Raw genomic sequence first — 16,368 nt, 5'->3', positions numbered from 1 at the left:
GCATCAAATTCTGCCGTCCTTGCTCAGATCCTCCCAGGTATTGAGATTCCTGGCTCCCATTGGTTTCAATGGAAATTAGTCTAAATACCTTTGAAGATCTGGGCCTCATACCCTACTCTGACAAAACTTAGGTTGAATTAGAGTCAGTCAAACACTGAGCGGGATTAAGGTGTGCATCTTACTGCACATTGTACAAAAGCTTCTTGCTATCAGTCTATTTTTTGCAGTACAGCTGCTCCCCGAGTTGCAAATGGTCGAGTTACGACCGTTCGCACTTACGACCAAAGCTCCCATGGAGCAGTCGTAAAGGCGGTCCCCGAGTTACGAACGTGACCCGCGCTTACAAACAGCGCGGTCACGTGTAACTCAATGGGGTCCAAGTTACGAACTGATCGAGTTACAGCCAAGTGTTTGGTCTGTAACTCGGAGAGAGGCTGTAATGTTTTTTCTGTATTCACCAGTTTTGTTTTCTTGCCTCCTTGGACATGTTGGACTTTGTACATAATGGTGAATAAATGGTATATTTATCATCCTCTCTGACTGTAATGTGTTTTGAGTGATGGCAAATTGTCAAGCCATATTCAGTACAGGCTGATCAAATGATACCTATTAGTGAGATAAGCATGTGAATTGTAAGCCCAGGACTTGCTAAGGGCAGGATCCCACTACTAATTGCTGCAGGACAGTGTGCGTTGTTGCAGAACTCTTAGTTGTGTATGTGCACATGACTTGTTTTTCTAAAAATCTGGCCCTGGGGCAAATAAACTAACATTCAACCAACGATTCAGCTTTTTATCTTGTAAAATACAACCAACTGATAAGTAAAATACAACCAATTAATAAGTAAAGTTTCCTTTTGAGGATATACTATTGCACCAAGATCTGAATTAAGGTTATATGCTAACTTATGAGTTCCCTGACGTCTGCACGGTGTTTGTGATGACTTTGCCACACACATTGGGTCCTTAATCTGTTCTGTGGTCCTGGGGTTATTTGTCACATGCACAAACATTATTCCTATTGCTGATCCACCCATAGTGGACTGATATTGGATGCCTTGCCCTCATGTGAACAGATACAACGAACAAGCATTGTTACAGTTACCTGTACATGATGCTGTGTTTTTGAAAGGCCTGAACTTATGGAGCAGGTGTAGACAGTGAGGGATGCGTAAAACTAGCAGAGACAGGAAGTCTCTCTGTGATGACCATGCCCTTAGCTTCTTGTGGAAGTGACCTCCTGTGCATGTATTAAATATGGAGTACTCTTGAACTGTACTGCTGTACACTTTCTATCTAGCGCAGTTGTATAAGACCCCAGTTTGCACAATGGTATGGAACTGAAGCTTAGCCACGACAGACCCTGAATCAGGGATAAAGTTTCCTAAATATGTAGTATTATTACACTAGTTTCATGTTGGTACCTGGTCAAAGTAGGCTTATCTTCTTGCTTAATTATCTTCTCTGTTGTGCTGTGAATAAATATTACTTAATGACAGTTAAGGACCATCTTATTCTGAGTTTGTACAGGTCGTAAGGCAATGAGATTCTGGCCTATGACTGGGACTATGAGGCAGTACCGCAATACAAATAATCACATGCTGATCTACAGAAATATTTTTCTGCCTTGGACATCCCCACTAGCTTGAGAGATCCAGATGTATCAGTTAGTGAAAATGGAAGCATGTGAACTTGACAGCTTCAGTTTCAGTCCCCTTGTTTCCTGCACTGAGTGTTTTTTCTGCTTTTTACACTAAATGGTAAGCATGTCCACATAATAGTGTGATGAAGATGGATGGATGGGAGGTTTTGACTTCCTTAGTCATGGCATACTGTTGCAGGAAGGTGGTTTGCTGGGAAGAGATGGGGTGGATCTGACCACAAAAGGGAAGGACATCTTAATGCAGTGACTCACCAATCTTATTAGAAGGGCTTTAAACTAAGTTGAGTAGGGGCAGGTGACAAAAGGCAACTAGGTTCAAAAGGTATCTTTAATAGAGGACTAGTTCTTTGGGGAGAATCAGATATGGAAAATTAGAGTAGAATTACAGGAGCAACAAGAGGGAAATCCCTGGGGGGAATTTGATCAATACCTTAGATCAGTGTTTCTCAAAGTGATCCGTGAAACCACTTTGAGAAAGTTGCTAACTGGCCGCGCCGGTGTGTTTATTTATGTTGGAAATAAGCCAGGACACTCTGGATGCAGGTGAAAACAAGCAGAGGATTTATTATACATCAGCTGATGGAGTGACACGCAGGGGTTACCCTGGTGAACACTGGTTAATTAACACAATACAATAGATTATATAGTCAGCAGGTGGACGGAGGAAAAATGATTTGATAGGTCTAGCAGCAAGACGAAATGAGCACATAAGCCAATAGAACTACTCAAGATTACATAATATCTCCGCCCATTGCAAAGTAACAGCTCGTTAATTAATATACAGGTGGTTATTGTTCAAATGCCAAAACATGTCAGCAAAACAGTAATAACATTTTAGTCTCCATAGATGATGATGTTGCTATAGGAGGCGGGTATGGCCTTGAGTTGGTGCAGCACTTGGTTCTCAGGCTTATTATCTAGGAGTGAAGCAAGACAGTTTAAGCAAATTTTATGAATGTTATCTCAAGCAAAATGTGTTACGTTACCAACTGAGACCCAGTTCGAGTGTTTTAGAACGTGGTTGCTATGGTGCCCAGGGTCTTTTACTGTCTGCAGTTCTTATCCTGACTGTGGTGTTCCCAGGCCTTAATCCTAGAATGGAGTTATGCTGTTTAGAGGCCTACTAGCACATTTAGGGCTGCCTCAGTTTACCCTACAATTTACCAGCACTGAGGCCACGGAGCCTTGCAGGTCCCTTTGGCTCTGGTTAGCCAGTCATAGCAAAAGGAGCTGTGGCTGCTGCTTCCCATGGCTCCCTTTGGCTGCAAACAGCAAATCGGATCCAATGGGAGCCACGAGGCTTTGTGGCTGCGGCACCAGTAAATAAACACACCAGTGTAGCCAGTTAGCAGTTTTCTCAAAGTGGTTTCATGGACCATTTTGAGTATCACTGCTTTAGACGTCTACTCACAAATTCAAGGAATAACAGGACTAAGCAGTCAGAATTGGGAGTACTAATAGACAAGTCATAACTGAGCTTAAGTGGCATCTCAGATACTTGATGGGATAAATCTCATAACTGCAGTATTGGCATAGAGGGGTACATCTTGTTCAGGAAGAGCATGTAGGAATAAAAGGGAGGTGGTGTTGTATTGTACACTTGTTCTGAGTTCCAGAAAGAGGCAAGAGGCAGACCAGCTGAAAGTCTCTGGGTAAAGACGAAGTGGGGAAAACACATCCAAACCAGGAGGAGGAGGGAGATGAGGCATTTCTAGAACAAATAAAACAAATATCCAGACCCTTATAGTAATGAGGGACTTTACCTACCTAGACATCAGTGGGAAAAGTAATATGATAAAACACAAAATATCCAATAAGTTCTTGGAATGTCATGGGGACAATGCTTTGTTTCAGAAACTGAAGGAAGTAACCCAGGGCATAGGCATTTAAGAATTGATTCTGACCAACAGGGAGGAGATGGTTGTGAACCTGTAGGTAGAGGACTATTTGGGAGAAAGTGATTATGAATAAGGCTGTGAATCATTCATGGAGGTCACAGAAATCATGAAACAAAAACCAGGACTATGTAGCACTTTAAAGACTAACAAGATGGTTTATTAGGTGATGAGCTTCCGTGGGCCAGACCCACCTCCTCAGATCAAATAGTGGAAGAAAATTGACACAACCATATATACCAAAGGATACAATCAAAAAAATGAACACATATGAAAAGGACAAATCAAATTTCATGTGTTCATTTTTTTTTATTGTATCCTTTGGTATATATGGTTGTGCCAATTTTCTTCCACTATTGGATCTGAGGAAGTGGGTCTGGCCCACGAAAGCTCATCACCTAATAAACCATCTTGTTAGTCTTTAAAGTTCTACATAGTCCTGTTTTTTGTTTCAGCTACACGAGACTAACACGGCTACATTTCTATCACAGAAATCATGGATTCTGTGACTTTCTGGGACCTTTGTGACTTCCACAGTAGTTGGCGTGGTACATCTCAGGGCATCCCTGGGGCCAGATGCTGTGCTGGAGCATTGGTTGGAGAGCAGTCAGGGTACCCTGGGCAGTTCACCCACCTGGAGTGGAAGTAGTAGTGGCACCCTAGCCTGCTCTCAGAGCAGTGGAGTCTGCTGGAGTGCTGCCTTTCCCCAGCACCTAAAATTTATTTAGGGCAATTTTTAGTAAAAGTCATAGACAGGTGACAGGTCATCTTAACCATAGTTCTCTCCAGCAAAGTGACAGAGTCCCTGTGTGCCTACCTGGTCATCAACAGTTTATGGAATTTGCTTTGGTCACAAGGATGTCACAATAGTGCTTGTGTAAGTTTAACTGGAAGTTCTGGTTGACAGACTGAGAGGCCATCTATCTCTCAGTACTGGAGCTAGTTGGAGAAAGGATTGAGAGAAGGTGTTGAGGAAAGACTAAACCATGAATACATTTGTGAGTGAACAGGAGGTAATTGATAGAGGTAAGGGTCACTATTGTATTTTTTATATCCAACCTGTATCCACACATACACATTCAAGAGCATGGGTGCATAGAAACGTGTAATATTCTCCATTTATATGACCAGATCATTAGCTGCTGTAAATCCAGTGAGCCTCTACTGACTTCCCTTTTAATTGACTTGAGTTGAAGGACTGGCCTACAGCCTCTGAACCTGGAAACTTTCCTGACAACCTGTGTCACTATTGGATGTGATGGGGAAGGTCTTCTTTCCTTTCTCCAGTTGTTTTATGTTTAATATGGGTCCTTATTTTATGACTTCTGCATCCTTGGAGCCAAAATCTAGTGGTGCAAAGCATCAGAGATGGGAGAAATTAGAAGAGAAAACACAGAAGGACTTCTCTTCTAGCTGACTGTGTCTAGACTACAAAGTTCTATCACTTTTCTTTTGAAAGAGGCTTTTCTGACAGTTGGCCCGTCTACACTGGGCCAAATGTCAGAAAAAAAGCCTCTTTCAGAACATCCCTTCTTCCTCGTAGAACGAGGTTTACTGAGATGCTGAAAAAACATGTCTGCTTTTCCAATATTTTTTTGGAAAAGCAGACGCATTCCTTGGACGTGGCAGAGCTTTTCTGGGATATCTCTGGTATCCTGGAAAAACTCTGCAGTCTAGATGTACCTGCTGTCTACTTAAGATATTAAGTGGATAGCTAGCATATTAAATGGAGGATAACAAAGCGTTTCTTAGCAACACTAGTGCTCTTAATCCTTCACCATTACTATTGCAACTGTATGGGCAATGTAAGTTACAGTTCTGATTCCATCTGCATCTGGGTGTTGGAATCGAAGGGTAAGGATGGGTAATCGCCTAATCTTGAGCAATCTTTCATGGGAAGGGTAAATTCTGATCAATTCCTCCTCCATGCCTTGGAATGCTGTTACAATGGAGACAGATAAATATGGCATTTCAGATTTCTTGTTAAATATTAAGTCTCCAGGAGGATTTCTGCTGAGAGACACATGGGAGATAAAATCCTGATTTTATTAATACATCAACTATTTCACAGTTTCATAGAGTTTAAGGCTGGTAGGTCATTAGATCATGTACTTTAATCTTCTGTATGTCACAAACCATTACGTTTCACCTAGCAACCCTATGCTGAAACCAAAACTTGTCTTGGACTAAAAATTGTCACTCTTGAAGGGTATGTCAACACAGCAGTGTTAATTTGGAATAACTGATGTTATTGCAAAATAACATAGTCCGCATCTACCCAGCAAGCCATTATTTCAACATAATGTCAAATAATGTCAAGCTGGAGGACTTCTTTCTCCGACTCCTATAACCCGCATTTTATGGGGAGTAAGGGAAGTAGGAGGAAGAGTGCTCTTTCCCCGACTTCCTGCTGTGTAGACAGCGCCAAAAGCCGAAATAAACTATTTCAACTTAAGCTGCACAATTGATAGCTCAAGTTGTGTAGCTTATTTCTGCTTTAGCCCTGCTGTGTAGATGTGCCCAAGGCCTAGGAGACTAAGATGCTGTGTGCTGCAGACAGAGGATAGGAGAAACTGAAATGCTACTAATGCCTGAGGCCTTTGCAATGGTAGAGAAATGATTAGGTCAGAAAAGCCCTGATGATCCTGGTGGTTGATCAGTGCCCCATACTCCCGAAGAAGACAAATTCCCAACCTCCCATACAATAATCCCTGCTAGTCTGACCCAGGGAAAATTCCTCCCCACCCTCAGATCTGGAGATCAATTGCATTCTGACCAATGTTCTCTCCAATTCTACGTGTAGAATACATTTTATGTGCATTGAGGCATGTACGGATGTGTACAACCATTAGAAACACATGTCTGCCACCCAAGTGCTCAGTTTACAGGTAACACTGATCCTGACTATGTGAGCAAGACTTACCAAGACTTAATCTCTGAGGCTTCACATAAAGGTATGGGGCAATCACCCTACCCATGGAAAACACCTAGCTAGATAATTTCATGGAGGTTAGGTCCATAAAAGGCTATTAGCCAGGGGATAAAATGGTGTCCTTGGCCTCTGTTTGTCAGAGGCTGGAGAGGGATGGCAGGAGATAAATCGCTTGATCATTGTCTTCGGTCCACCCTCTCTGGGGCACCTGGTGCTGGCCACTGTCGGCAGACAGGATACTGGGCTAGATGGATCTTTGGTCTGACCCAGTACGGCCGTTCTTATGTTCTTATGTTGTGCATTGGGGGAAAATCTTTTAGGGTCTCTAGAGGCAACTGGACAAATACCTATTCCATGTGTCTTCTCTGCAAGTATTTAAATTACCATAAAATAAAACTGAAGCCTTTTTTCAAAACAGAGTGCATAAAGTTTGACTTCTAAATTCATACAGTGGGGTCTTTAAAAAGTGGCTTGATTTTCAAGAGATACTGAACCCCTAGAAGTTCTTTGCACCATCCATAGGTAATTCTGGGTGCTCAGCACTTTTGGAAATGACACCCTGACTAAGCAAAACACTTCAGCATGTGTTTAACTTTAGATTTATTTGTTGGCATTGAGTTAGGCATGTGATTAATTTGTTGAATCAGGATGTAGGCGTGTTAATATGGATTTAGGAGTTTTAGTTTAGGCACCCAGTTTTAAAAATCTTGGCTATAAATTATTCTGTGTGCTATCAAAATGCCTAAATTAATAGTAAAGGTGGAAAAGATTATTTTATGTGGGGATCTTATTTAAAAGGAGCAGCTTTTCCTTATTATAATCCGTCCCCCCACAATAGGTCTGCAAACAGATATGGTCACCATGAGGGAAGAAAAGGATTTGCATGATTCCCAGGTCCACTTATCACCATGTCTGGTCTCCTACAGAGTCTTTACTAGATAGTGAATTAAAGACACAAGCACTGAATCCCAACATCAATGATAACCAGCAGAATCCTTTCCTTTAATTTCAGCTGTTTACAGCGAGGTTGTTTTCCTCCTGGACCATATGGACGATCAAGATAAGGCCTCTATTGCCCTTGAGATTGTCAAGATAGCTGAGACCAAACTGGCTGTCGTTGTGACTGTTCTGCTAGAAAAACTTCAGCAGGATGAGGTAGGGCAGTTTCATCAAATCACATCTGTTTTCCATGTTTCCACTCCAAATTCTGTTTGACTTCATGGAAGTAATTCAATACAGAACTTGGCTCAGCCCACCTTCAGTGTAATCAGTATTTACCCTTCTGTCTTCATGCAAAACTCATCATGCAAAATTCTGTTACAGATCAGGATGATATAATAAAGAGACACTCAGAGGAGCACTGTCCTTTTGTACACACTGGAGTACCTGGGCTGTATATTATAAAAGTGCACTGTAGGGGTATCTATAATCTCTTATAGCAGTATTTTGTCCTCCTTTAGCATCTTCATCCAAAAACCTCAAAGCACTTACCTACTTACTCATGAATTAGGTTTTACAGCACCTTTGGGAGAGTGATAAACATCCCCATTTACTGATGGGCTGTGTCATGGGGAATTAAATAACTTGCTCAACACCACATAGTGAGTTAGTAGAAGAATGGTGAATAAAACCCATGTGAACTGACTCTCTGCTCTAAACCCAAGACAACACTTCTTAATTATAATGACATATGATTGGGATATAGCTTTGAAGGGTTCTTAAATAATCCAAACCCCTTTTTCTTTTATTAATACTCGCATCCAGCAAAGTCCATTTCTCTATTAAGGGTCAACACAGAAGGCATTTTAGTTTCAAGTACCAGGAAGCCAAGACAAGCAGTTCATTTCTGGCTCGCTTGAATAGTGTGGGGCTCTTGTATTCATAAGTTATCAATTATGATTTTCAATTAAAAATCCTCCTTACATTTAAAAATGAATGGAAAGAGGCAGAGCCTCTCCCCACTAGAGCAGTAATAATAGCAGTTTGCAGCAGCATCCTTTAAAAGCACAACCACTGGAATGTGTAGCCAACCATTGGCTTTGAACATTCCAAAGTGCTTTATGACCTTAGCAGGCAGTTCACACCTTCAGCTGCCTGAATTCAGAGTTATAGACTCACAGGAGACAGATGTGAAAGGCTTGTTGGATCATCCAATTTCCCAGCAGTGCCTTTTTCATTTTTTTGGGCCAAACCAATTTTAAAAGCTCCTAGTGACTGGGTTTCCACCACTTTCCAATGAAGACTATGTAATAACCTGATAGATGTCTTATAGCTGGGGCATTTTTCCTGATGTTAAAGTCTAAATTTTATGTCTCTGATACTGCCCCCTGCTGTGCAATGTACGTGCTGCAGGGTAAGAAACACTGACTCCTAAGCATCCTCACTCCACAGTGCATGCTATGCAGCAAGGAGGTGGTGGCTGGCTGGAGTAGGCAGTCACGGTTGTGCTGACTCTGTGGAGGAGAGCTGATCTGATCTGAGCCCAGGGGAGTCCAGTTGTTTTCCCACTGTGATGTGATACGATTTATTTTAGATCCAAGAGAAACCAGGACACTCCAGGGATACTTAACCACTTTCTTATTTATTGCAAGCTTTAAGCAGTTATTACAGTTGTTTAAGTTTTACAAGCCTTAAAAACAATTACTACACAATTTAAACCTTAAATGCCATACATTCTAAAGCAATAATATAGTGCAAAGCAATGCAAAAGCAATTAATAAAAGAGCTACTATAATACAATAATAAAGACTAGTTCACTTACACTTCACCCGTATGCCACCTACAGTAGCAGGCAGGAGGTCATGGTTCCTTTTCTTCCCATGCATTGGAACACCATGCACTGGATCACCGGTGTGAAGGGCCTATTTACTTCTAGTTATATCGAGCAGTACCTGTGGGTAAATCCTGCTCATTCCCTCCCACTGATTGTTCTTACTAAGCCCATTTTATAGCAAAGCGAGACTTGGTTGTTCTAATAATATTTACCAATTGATTACGTATTGTGTAGGATATGTAACATGCCCAATACCCTATCTGGAGTACATCTTGTCACTCAGGATGTTGCTGCTATGTGCATAGTTGACAGTTGTATGGCTGCATCTGTAATTTGTGGTTATCAGAAACAGAAGTACCTGTACAAGATTGCTTGCCATGTGTTCTTGACATAGTCTCACGTACCATGCTTCATCTGCATTGTTATGCAAAACATTCCTTCCTCTCACAGCTTCTCCCATGACCTTGCCTGCATGCTTATGTGCACCAGACTTGAGACAGGCCTGGGTTTTGCTTGTTAGAGATCTGCATGTGTTAAAGGGAGACATGGCCATTTACTGTCAAGGCAGGCTCCCCTACACCCACCCAACCTCACCCTGACGCATGAGGTCAGATCCCATAGAGGTTGCAGGTCTCTATTTAAAAGTCAGTTCTGCTGGCCTCCCTGCACTTTTTAAAATTTTCTCCTGAATTACTTCCAAGCTGTTGATCTTTTCTGGGGAATGTGGTGCCAAAAAAGTGAAATAAGCCAGAAGCAGTCACACCTCAGATGAACAATGAGAAACTTCCTGCTTTATGACAAGATTCCTGTATGTAACAAACCCAACCCAGATGGCTGACTTTTTTTTTCACTGTCACTCCAGGTCACTTGTTGTTTCCCACTTTTCTCCCTCTCATTATGTCAGTTATATTGACCCCCTCTCTAGGTGCGCTAGTTTGCAGTTCTCTGAAATCAGTCTTGTTCTGCTCAGGTTTCTAATTTCTCTGTGCCCCTCTTTATTATTTCTCTGTCACAACTCATACCTACAACTCCTCCATATTTAGTATCATCTGTGAATTTCAACTTTGATGGACCCCATAAAAGAGACCTTCAAGTGTGCTACTGTCAATGTAGAGGTAACTCCTGAGCTAATTTTCCCTAAAAGCTGCAGAAGATTTACTGCAGGAGTTGGGTATTTTATAATTGTATTTACAAATTCTGTTTGGAGTGGATAAAAAAGGGCAAGATGCTAATAATAACAACAACAACAATAACAATAATAATAACAATAACAATAATAATAAACAAAATTAGATAAGGGGGCAGTGCAGGGCCCTTATTCTGATTAAAAAATTTGTAAATTGCTCAGCTTCTTCTGAAGTGCTGCTAGCTGGGGTGATTGTGGAGGGCATAGCAAGTTTTACACAAATGAAGACTAGGGGTTACTTGAGTGAGTATGCAGGCTGTGGAATCAGTGTGGTCTAGTGGAGAGGACTCCAGATAGTGAATCAGAAGACCTGAATTATTTTCCTGGCTATTGATCTGCTCTTTTAGCCTGGGCTAGTTGTTTCATGTTTAGATTGTAAACTCTTTTGGGCAGAAGCTTATTAGCGTAAGTGTTACTATATTGTGTTACTATATTAGCTTATAGCATTACTATATTGTCATCAAGGAAACATTTTCCCCAATTGTTCTTTTATGTTTTGTCCCCAGAAAAACAGAGTAGACATGTACTGTATCCTGGAGAAAGTATTTCAGCAGGATGCCCAGGTCCTAGAGAGAAGGCTACTGAGAAAAATAATAACACTTGCCTCAAACCACATGAGAGAGACTCAGGTAAGTTAGACTAACGGAAGTGTTGGAGCATAAGCTTTTGTGGTCAAAGACCCACTTCACTGCTTTTGCAGATTCAGACTAACACGGCTACCCCTCTGATACTCAGGTAAGTTAGTTTTCCCTATATGCTAATGACAGGAATGAAAGCTTAAACTAATTAAAACATTTTTTGTAAACTATATACTGAAACTCCAGGATTGATGACTGCTAGGGGCCCACAGATCCCCACACCGTCCTCCAGAAATCCCAGGTCCTAAGCAGCATGTGACTAGTTTCATCTTGTTCAAGTTACACATGTGCTTAAGTGCTTTGTAAGGTCAGGATATTGTGACATATATCAGATGCAGAGAGGCCTACCGTTTCTTAACAAGCAAGTTTTTTGTGAAGTCTACTAGGGATTTCATTATTGATACTGATTTTCTGTGGAAGGTGCTCTGATACTATGGTGTTAAGCAGCAGGATGAAACCTTAAAACAGAATCTGAGCTATTTCCAAAAGAAGCAGTATTTGGATTTAGGGTATAGTTTATTCAGGAAAATTCTCTGAATATCTTGAAGCTGCCCACCTCCTCTGAGGGAAAAATATCATGTCACTATGATAGCCAATCATCCACCACAAATAGCTAATAGCGAATAGTCTAAGCAGCTTGCAAACAACTGAAAGGCTGACAAGTGTTTAGCCAAACGATTCAATGATTATTTATGACTAATGATTCTGTTCACAGAAAGTTGGGTGGAAAACAGAAATAAAAACTTGATTCATTTGAGCAGCATTGGCTGGTGTAGTTGGCTTTAATCACTTCAGTCTCTCTCTTTTTGTATTTTTTAAGGAAGCAACAAATGAACTAAAAGTGGCAGCGAGCAACACATTAGTGGCTCTGGCACGCTGCTATTTCAATGAGGTGATGTATGAGCTTCAATGTCATCTGAAACCACTGGAGCTGTCTGACGAGTTCACTTTGATTACACTGGGCAACCTATCATCAGCCTATAGTATGTCAACTTCCATCTTTTGTTTCCAAGTTATTGTCTTCCATTTAAGGACAGAGGTTCACGCTCTGTACAGCTACACAAAGTGCTATTTGGGGGGGGCATGAGATGAACTGCTGTGGCTGGTTCTAGTTGCTAGACCATGAGCTATCCACACCAAGGTGCAAGCTCTTATGCCCCATTTGAAGTTCTTAAAGGACAAGATTGAGGAAAATCAGGTCTAGTGGAGCTCTTCTCCATTCCATTTCTCATCCCTCCCCAGTGCTCTCTCTCCTACTCTGGGAGAGGATTGGGCATCTGGCACAGCTGCACATTGGTGGAGAATGCTCCTCCTCAGGGTAAATCCCCCACTGATTTTTTACTGCTGCCTTATCATTTGTGTACGCAGCACAAAATGACCTAGGAGCCCATAGCATCCGACCCAGCGGTGTTTCTAAATGCGATAGTAAGAAGGCAGATAACAGTCAATTGTCTGTCTTCCTTTTCTTCTGGTCCTTCTTTTCAGCACTCAAGTGCATTCCTTTTGTGGGAATGACCCTGTACGGCATGAGCTCCATGCGGATGTTAGTCGACGAGAGCAGGCTGAGGCAAGCATTTTGTGGTGGTAAGTGCCAGCACTTATTGTAGATGTCCAAAATGGATATTTAGGGGCCTTGGTACAGAGTTAAGTGACTGATCGTTTACAAACAGGCTCTGAACTGGATTGTACCAGGGGCTGAGTCCTCATGCTCCTCTGGCACTCAGTGGAGTTGAGAGTGCTCCTTACTTTGCTGGAGGTGCTGAGCATTTGTAAGTTCAGGCCCTTTATGACTTGTGGATATTTTAAAAATAAACAAAAGCTGATGCTGCCCATGTGCCAGGAAACTCCTGGGGGAGAATGTGCAGGCAACAGACTGAATTACATTTAAAAATTTCCCGTTTTCCACCCCTCCACCCATTCCTCCTCTTTAGTTGCTTAATTATCATCTCCTTTCACCCTCTTTCTCTGTCCTCTGGCCTTCTCCACTTCTCTCTTCCTTTGCTTTTTAGTTGATGCTCAAGTAAGGCCACGTCTACACTATGCAGAAGATCAATGCTGCTGCAGTTGATCACCAGGGTCCAAATAAGCAGGTCTAGTGAAGACCCACTATTTCGAACTGAGTGGGTGCTCCCGTTGGCACCGGTAGTCCTGCTTCTCATGAGGAATAACACTCCTGTCAACCTTCCACTGTGTGGACAGTCTGAAAACCCTATTTAAGATACGTCAACTCCAGCTACATAATTAACATAGCTGGAGTTGCGTACCTTAAGTCAACTTTCCCCTTTAGTGTAGATCAGGCCTAAGGGACTAATCCTGCACCTTTGAGATAAATGGGAATTTTGCCATCAGCTTCATAGAACATAGGATTGAGCCTTAATTTTCCTTTCAAGGGCAGTGGGTGCATCTAATTTTAGGGCAAAATGCTGTCAAATCTCAGTATAGCTAATAGGAGTTAGGGGCACTGAACATCTTTCAGACAAACTGTAACCCAATAGGAAATCATACAGTTTTAGGGCTAAATAAGCAATAACTGTAGAGGACATGAATCATTCAGAAAACAGCTGGTCAAAATATTTTGGTTTTTTCATTATATGTTTCATATTTTTTTCCAATTTGATGGAATATTAAACTGAAAAATGTCAATGACAGTTTTAATCAGGATGTGTTCATTGTTTTTGTGCAGCTAAAAAGGTGGCTGAAATTTGTTGATTTTTGAAACATGTGAATGATCTTTGTAATTTGAAATTTTGAAAAAAACAAGAGTAAACACTTTTAATTTAATTTAAACTACCTTTTCAATCAGCTCTAATTAAGAGGTAACAAGGGAGAAAAAATATGTTTTCAAATTATGGGAATTAAAAAGAGATGGAGAGAGGCAAAAGAGAAGAAAGCCTTTTGAGAAACAAGAAACGGAAAGGAGGGAAGAGAAATAATTCAAAACTGTTATTGGATTTCATCAGCTGTTCCTGAATTGGGCATGGAATTGTAATAAACTACAAGCCTGGGTGTCTTCACTGATAAAGCAACGTATCCTTATTACTATTGCATCCTTTTCATATTGCCTGTCTTTTTTCCTTCCATGCAGTTCTGGAAAAATGGTCAAGGGCAGTAAATGTATATTTTAGTAACTGGGAAAAGTGCCCATTTCCCAGAATGGGTAAATCTCAATTCTGTGATGAAATTCTTCCCCTCTATCGTCATGTGACAAGCAAATGGACCACATGTGAAGATTTGGAGGTGAGAATTGTAGGTTTTCTAAACCTTTATGAGAAATTGTATCGTTAAATTCTCTGTGTATGGCACTCTTTGTGATGATGGAGTTCAATGGCAGGTTCTTTGGGATAGAACAGAGTATGATGAAAAACATTTAAAAAAGATTATAATGTCACAATCTCATGGAAATTCTGTCTGTACATAGTGTACATAGATTCCAGTTTTGTCACCTGACATGCAGACGAATATAGGAGAATGGGCTAAATTCATTCCTGGCAGATGTCTATTCAGTTCCAGTAGAGTTACAGCAGGAATGAGTTGGTTTAGTGTGCATACTAATCTGGGGAAATATCCCACTTGGGAAAGTTGTGAGGTGCAGTAGAATATAATTCTGAAACCAACACCATAGCTGTGTCTAGACTGGAAAAACTTGCCAGCTGTCTACACTGGCTGCTTGAATTTCCGGAAAAGCACTGACAATCTCATGTAAGATCGTCAGTGCTTTTCCGGAAATACTATGCTGCTCCCGTTCAGGCAAAAGTCCTTTTCCGAAAGACTTTTGCGGAAAAGCATCCTGCCAATCTAGACGTGCTTTTCCGAAAATGCTTTTAACGGAAAACTTTTCCGTTAAAAGCATTTTCGGAAAATCATGCCAGTGTAGACGTAGCCCATGAGTCTTAATTCTTTACCAGGAAATATTGAGATAGGGCTGTTTCAACAGTGGAAAAGGGAAATTGCACTCGTCAGAAGTAAAAAAGATGGGCCCATTGCATGATATTGAATGACTTTGTAGGAACATAAATTCTGTGTCTCTATGTAGCTCAAGCAGGCCATCATCTTAGCCCTTGGTCCCATGATGAGCCTCCTCCTGCATAAAGAAGAGTATCAAGATAAGGTGTTCGAACAGATCCCATGGCTCCTTGAGCAATATAAAGAGGACGTTAATGTTTTTCATGTCACCAAGGTGAGATACTTATTAAAATAACTATCAATGTGTGCGCATAGGTGAACTGCACTAGCTGCTACCAGTGGCGTTTCCTGGTCTACATAGTGACTTGTTAGATAATAGATAAACACACAAGTCTTGATTTTATAGACATGGTGACCCAGGTGACAAGTTTTGTAGGTAAAAGCCTCTCATGAAAAGTATCTTCTGTTTCCTGGAGATGCTAAGGAGGTAAGAAACAAAACACCTGCCCCTCCCCCCCATAAGATACTCCCTCCTTGTGATTTACTGGTACATCCTATCAACTCTGTGTCTCTCTTTTAGATTATAAATAAACTCCTCAGAGCAGGGGCTGCTGTGTGTTGTCTCTGGGCAGTATTAAGTAAACTGCCAGTAGCTGATAATTAATACTAAGAAGGCCTGAAGTGCATTGCTTTAGATTATATAACTAGATAGATATAAAATCACTGTCTATTTCATCTACCGTTGTGTACAGGGCTGTTGTAGCTGTGTTGGTTCAAGGATATTAGAGAGACAAGGTGGGTGAGATAATATAATTAAAGATATTATTTCACCCACCTTGTCTCTCTTATTTCATCTACCCTCAGTATCACATGACCAAGGTAACTCCTGCCTGCTGATAGTGAGAGGATGGAGTGAGGGCAGTTGGCTTCAGTAGTATGATTGAGCATGCTCAGTCTATGTGAGCTGGCTCAGTACAAGCCAAGCAGCAAATCCAGGGCCACAACCCTGCTGCCCTTCCCCCCTCCCCACTTCCCCCATGGTTTACTCCCAATCTATGTTGGCTTTCTGGTCCAGAATATGTGGTTGCTTTTGGGATTGGAATGCCCATGACTTTGAGGGAATCAATGCCTCATGGACTTGACTAAAAGTATCAGAGGACTACACAAGAGCCTAAATGTAGTAAAATATGTAGATTTCATCAGAGATATCCTGGAAGCTTCAAGCAGCAAAAAAGAAAAGTGTGTAGGTACAGGAAGGAGTTAGACTGTCATCTCATTATCAATAGCCTGGAAGAGAACATAAAATCATCATTGATAAAATTGGCAGATGAAATAAAAATTGGGGAGTGGTAAATAATGGAAAGGACAACTCACTGATT

General features: G+C 41.3%; 1 protein-coding gene across 1 annotated transcript in view; it reads left to right on the top strand.

Moving 5' to 3' along the window:
* Positions 1-4,459: 4,459 nt before the first annotated feature.
* LOC142826580 (maestro heat-like repeat-containing protein family member 2B) overlaps positions 4,460-16,368 on the top strand; it is a 49,606-nt gene continuing 37,697 nt past the window's right edge. Inside the window, exons 1-6 of the mRNA XM_089779372.1 lie at positions 4,460-4,583; positions 7,502-7,644; positions 10,955-11,077; positions 11,907-12,069; positions 14,172-14,323; positions 15,120-15,263. Of these exons, the coding sequence (XP_089635498.1) occupies positions 4,544-4,583; positions 7,502-7,644; positions 10,955-11,077; positions 11,907-12,069; positions 14,172-14,323; positions 15,120-15,263 (765 nt within the window). The 5' untranslated portion in view covers positions 4,460-4,543. The remainder of the gene's footprint in view (positions 4,584-7,501; positions 7,645-10,954; positions 11,078-11,906; positions 12,070-14,171; positions 14,324-15,119; positions 15,264-16,368) is intronic.

This window comes from Pelodiscus sinensis, chromosome 1, assembly GCF_052426305.1.
Source record: "Pelodiscus sinensis isolate ZL-2025 chromosome 1, ASM5242630v1, whole genome shotgun sequence".
Lineage (NCBI taxonomy): Eukaryota > Metazoa > Chordata > Testudines > Trionychidae > Pelodiscus > Pelodiscus sinensis.
Note: the sequence above shows the minus strand (reverse complement) of the source record. Positions and strands in the feature narration are given on the sequence as shown.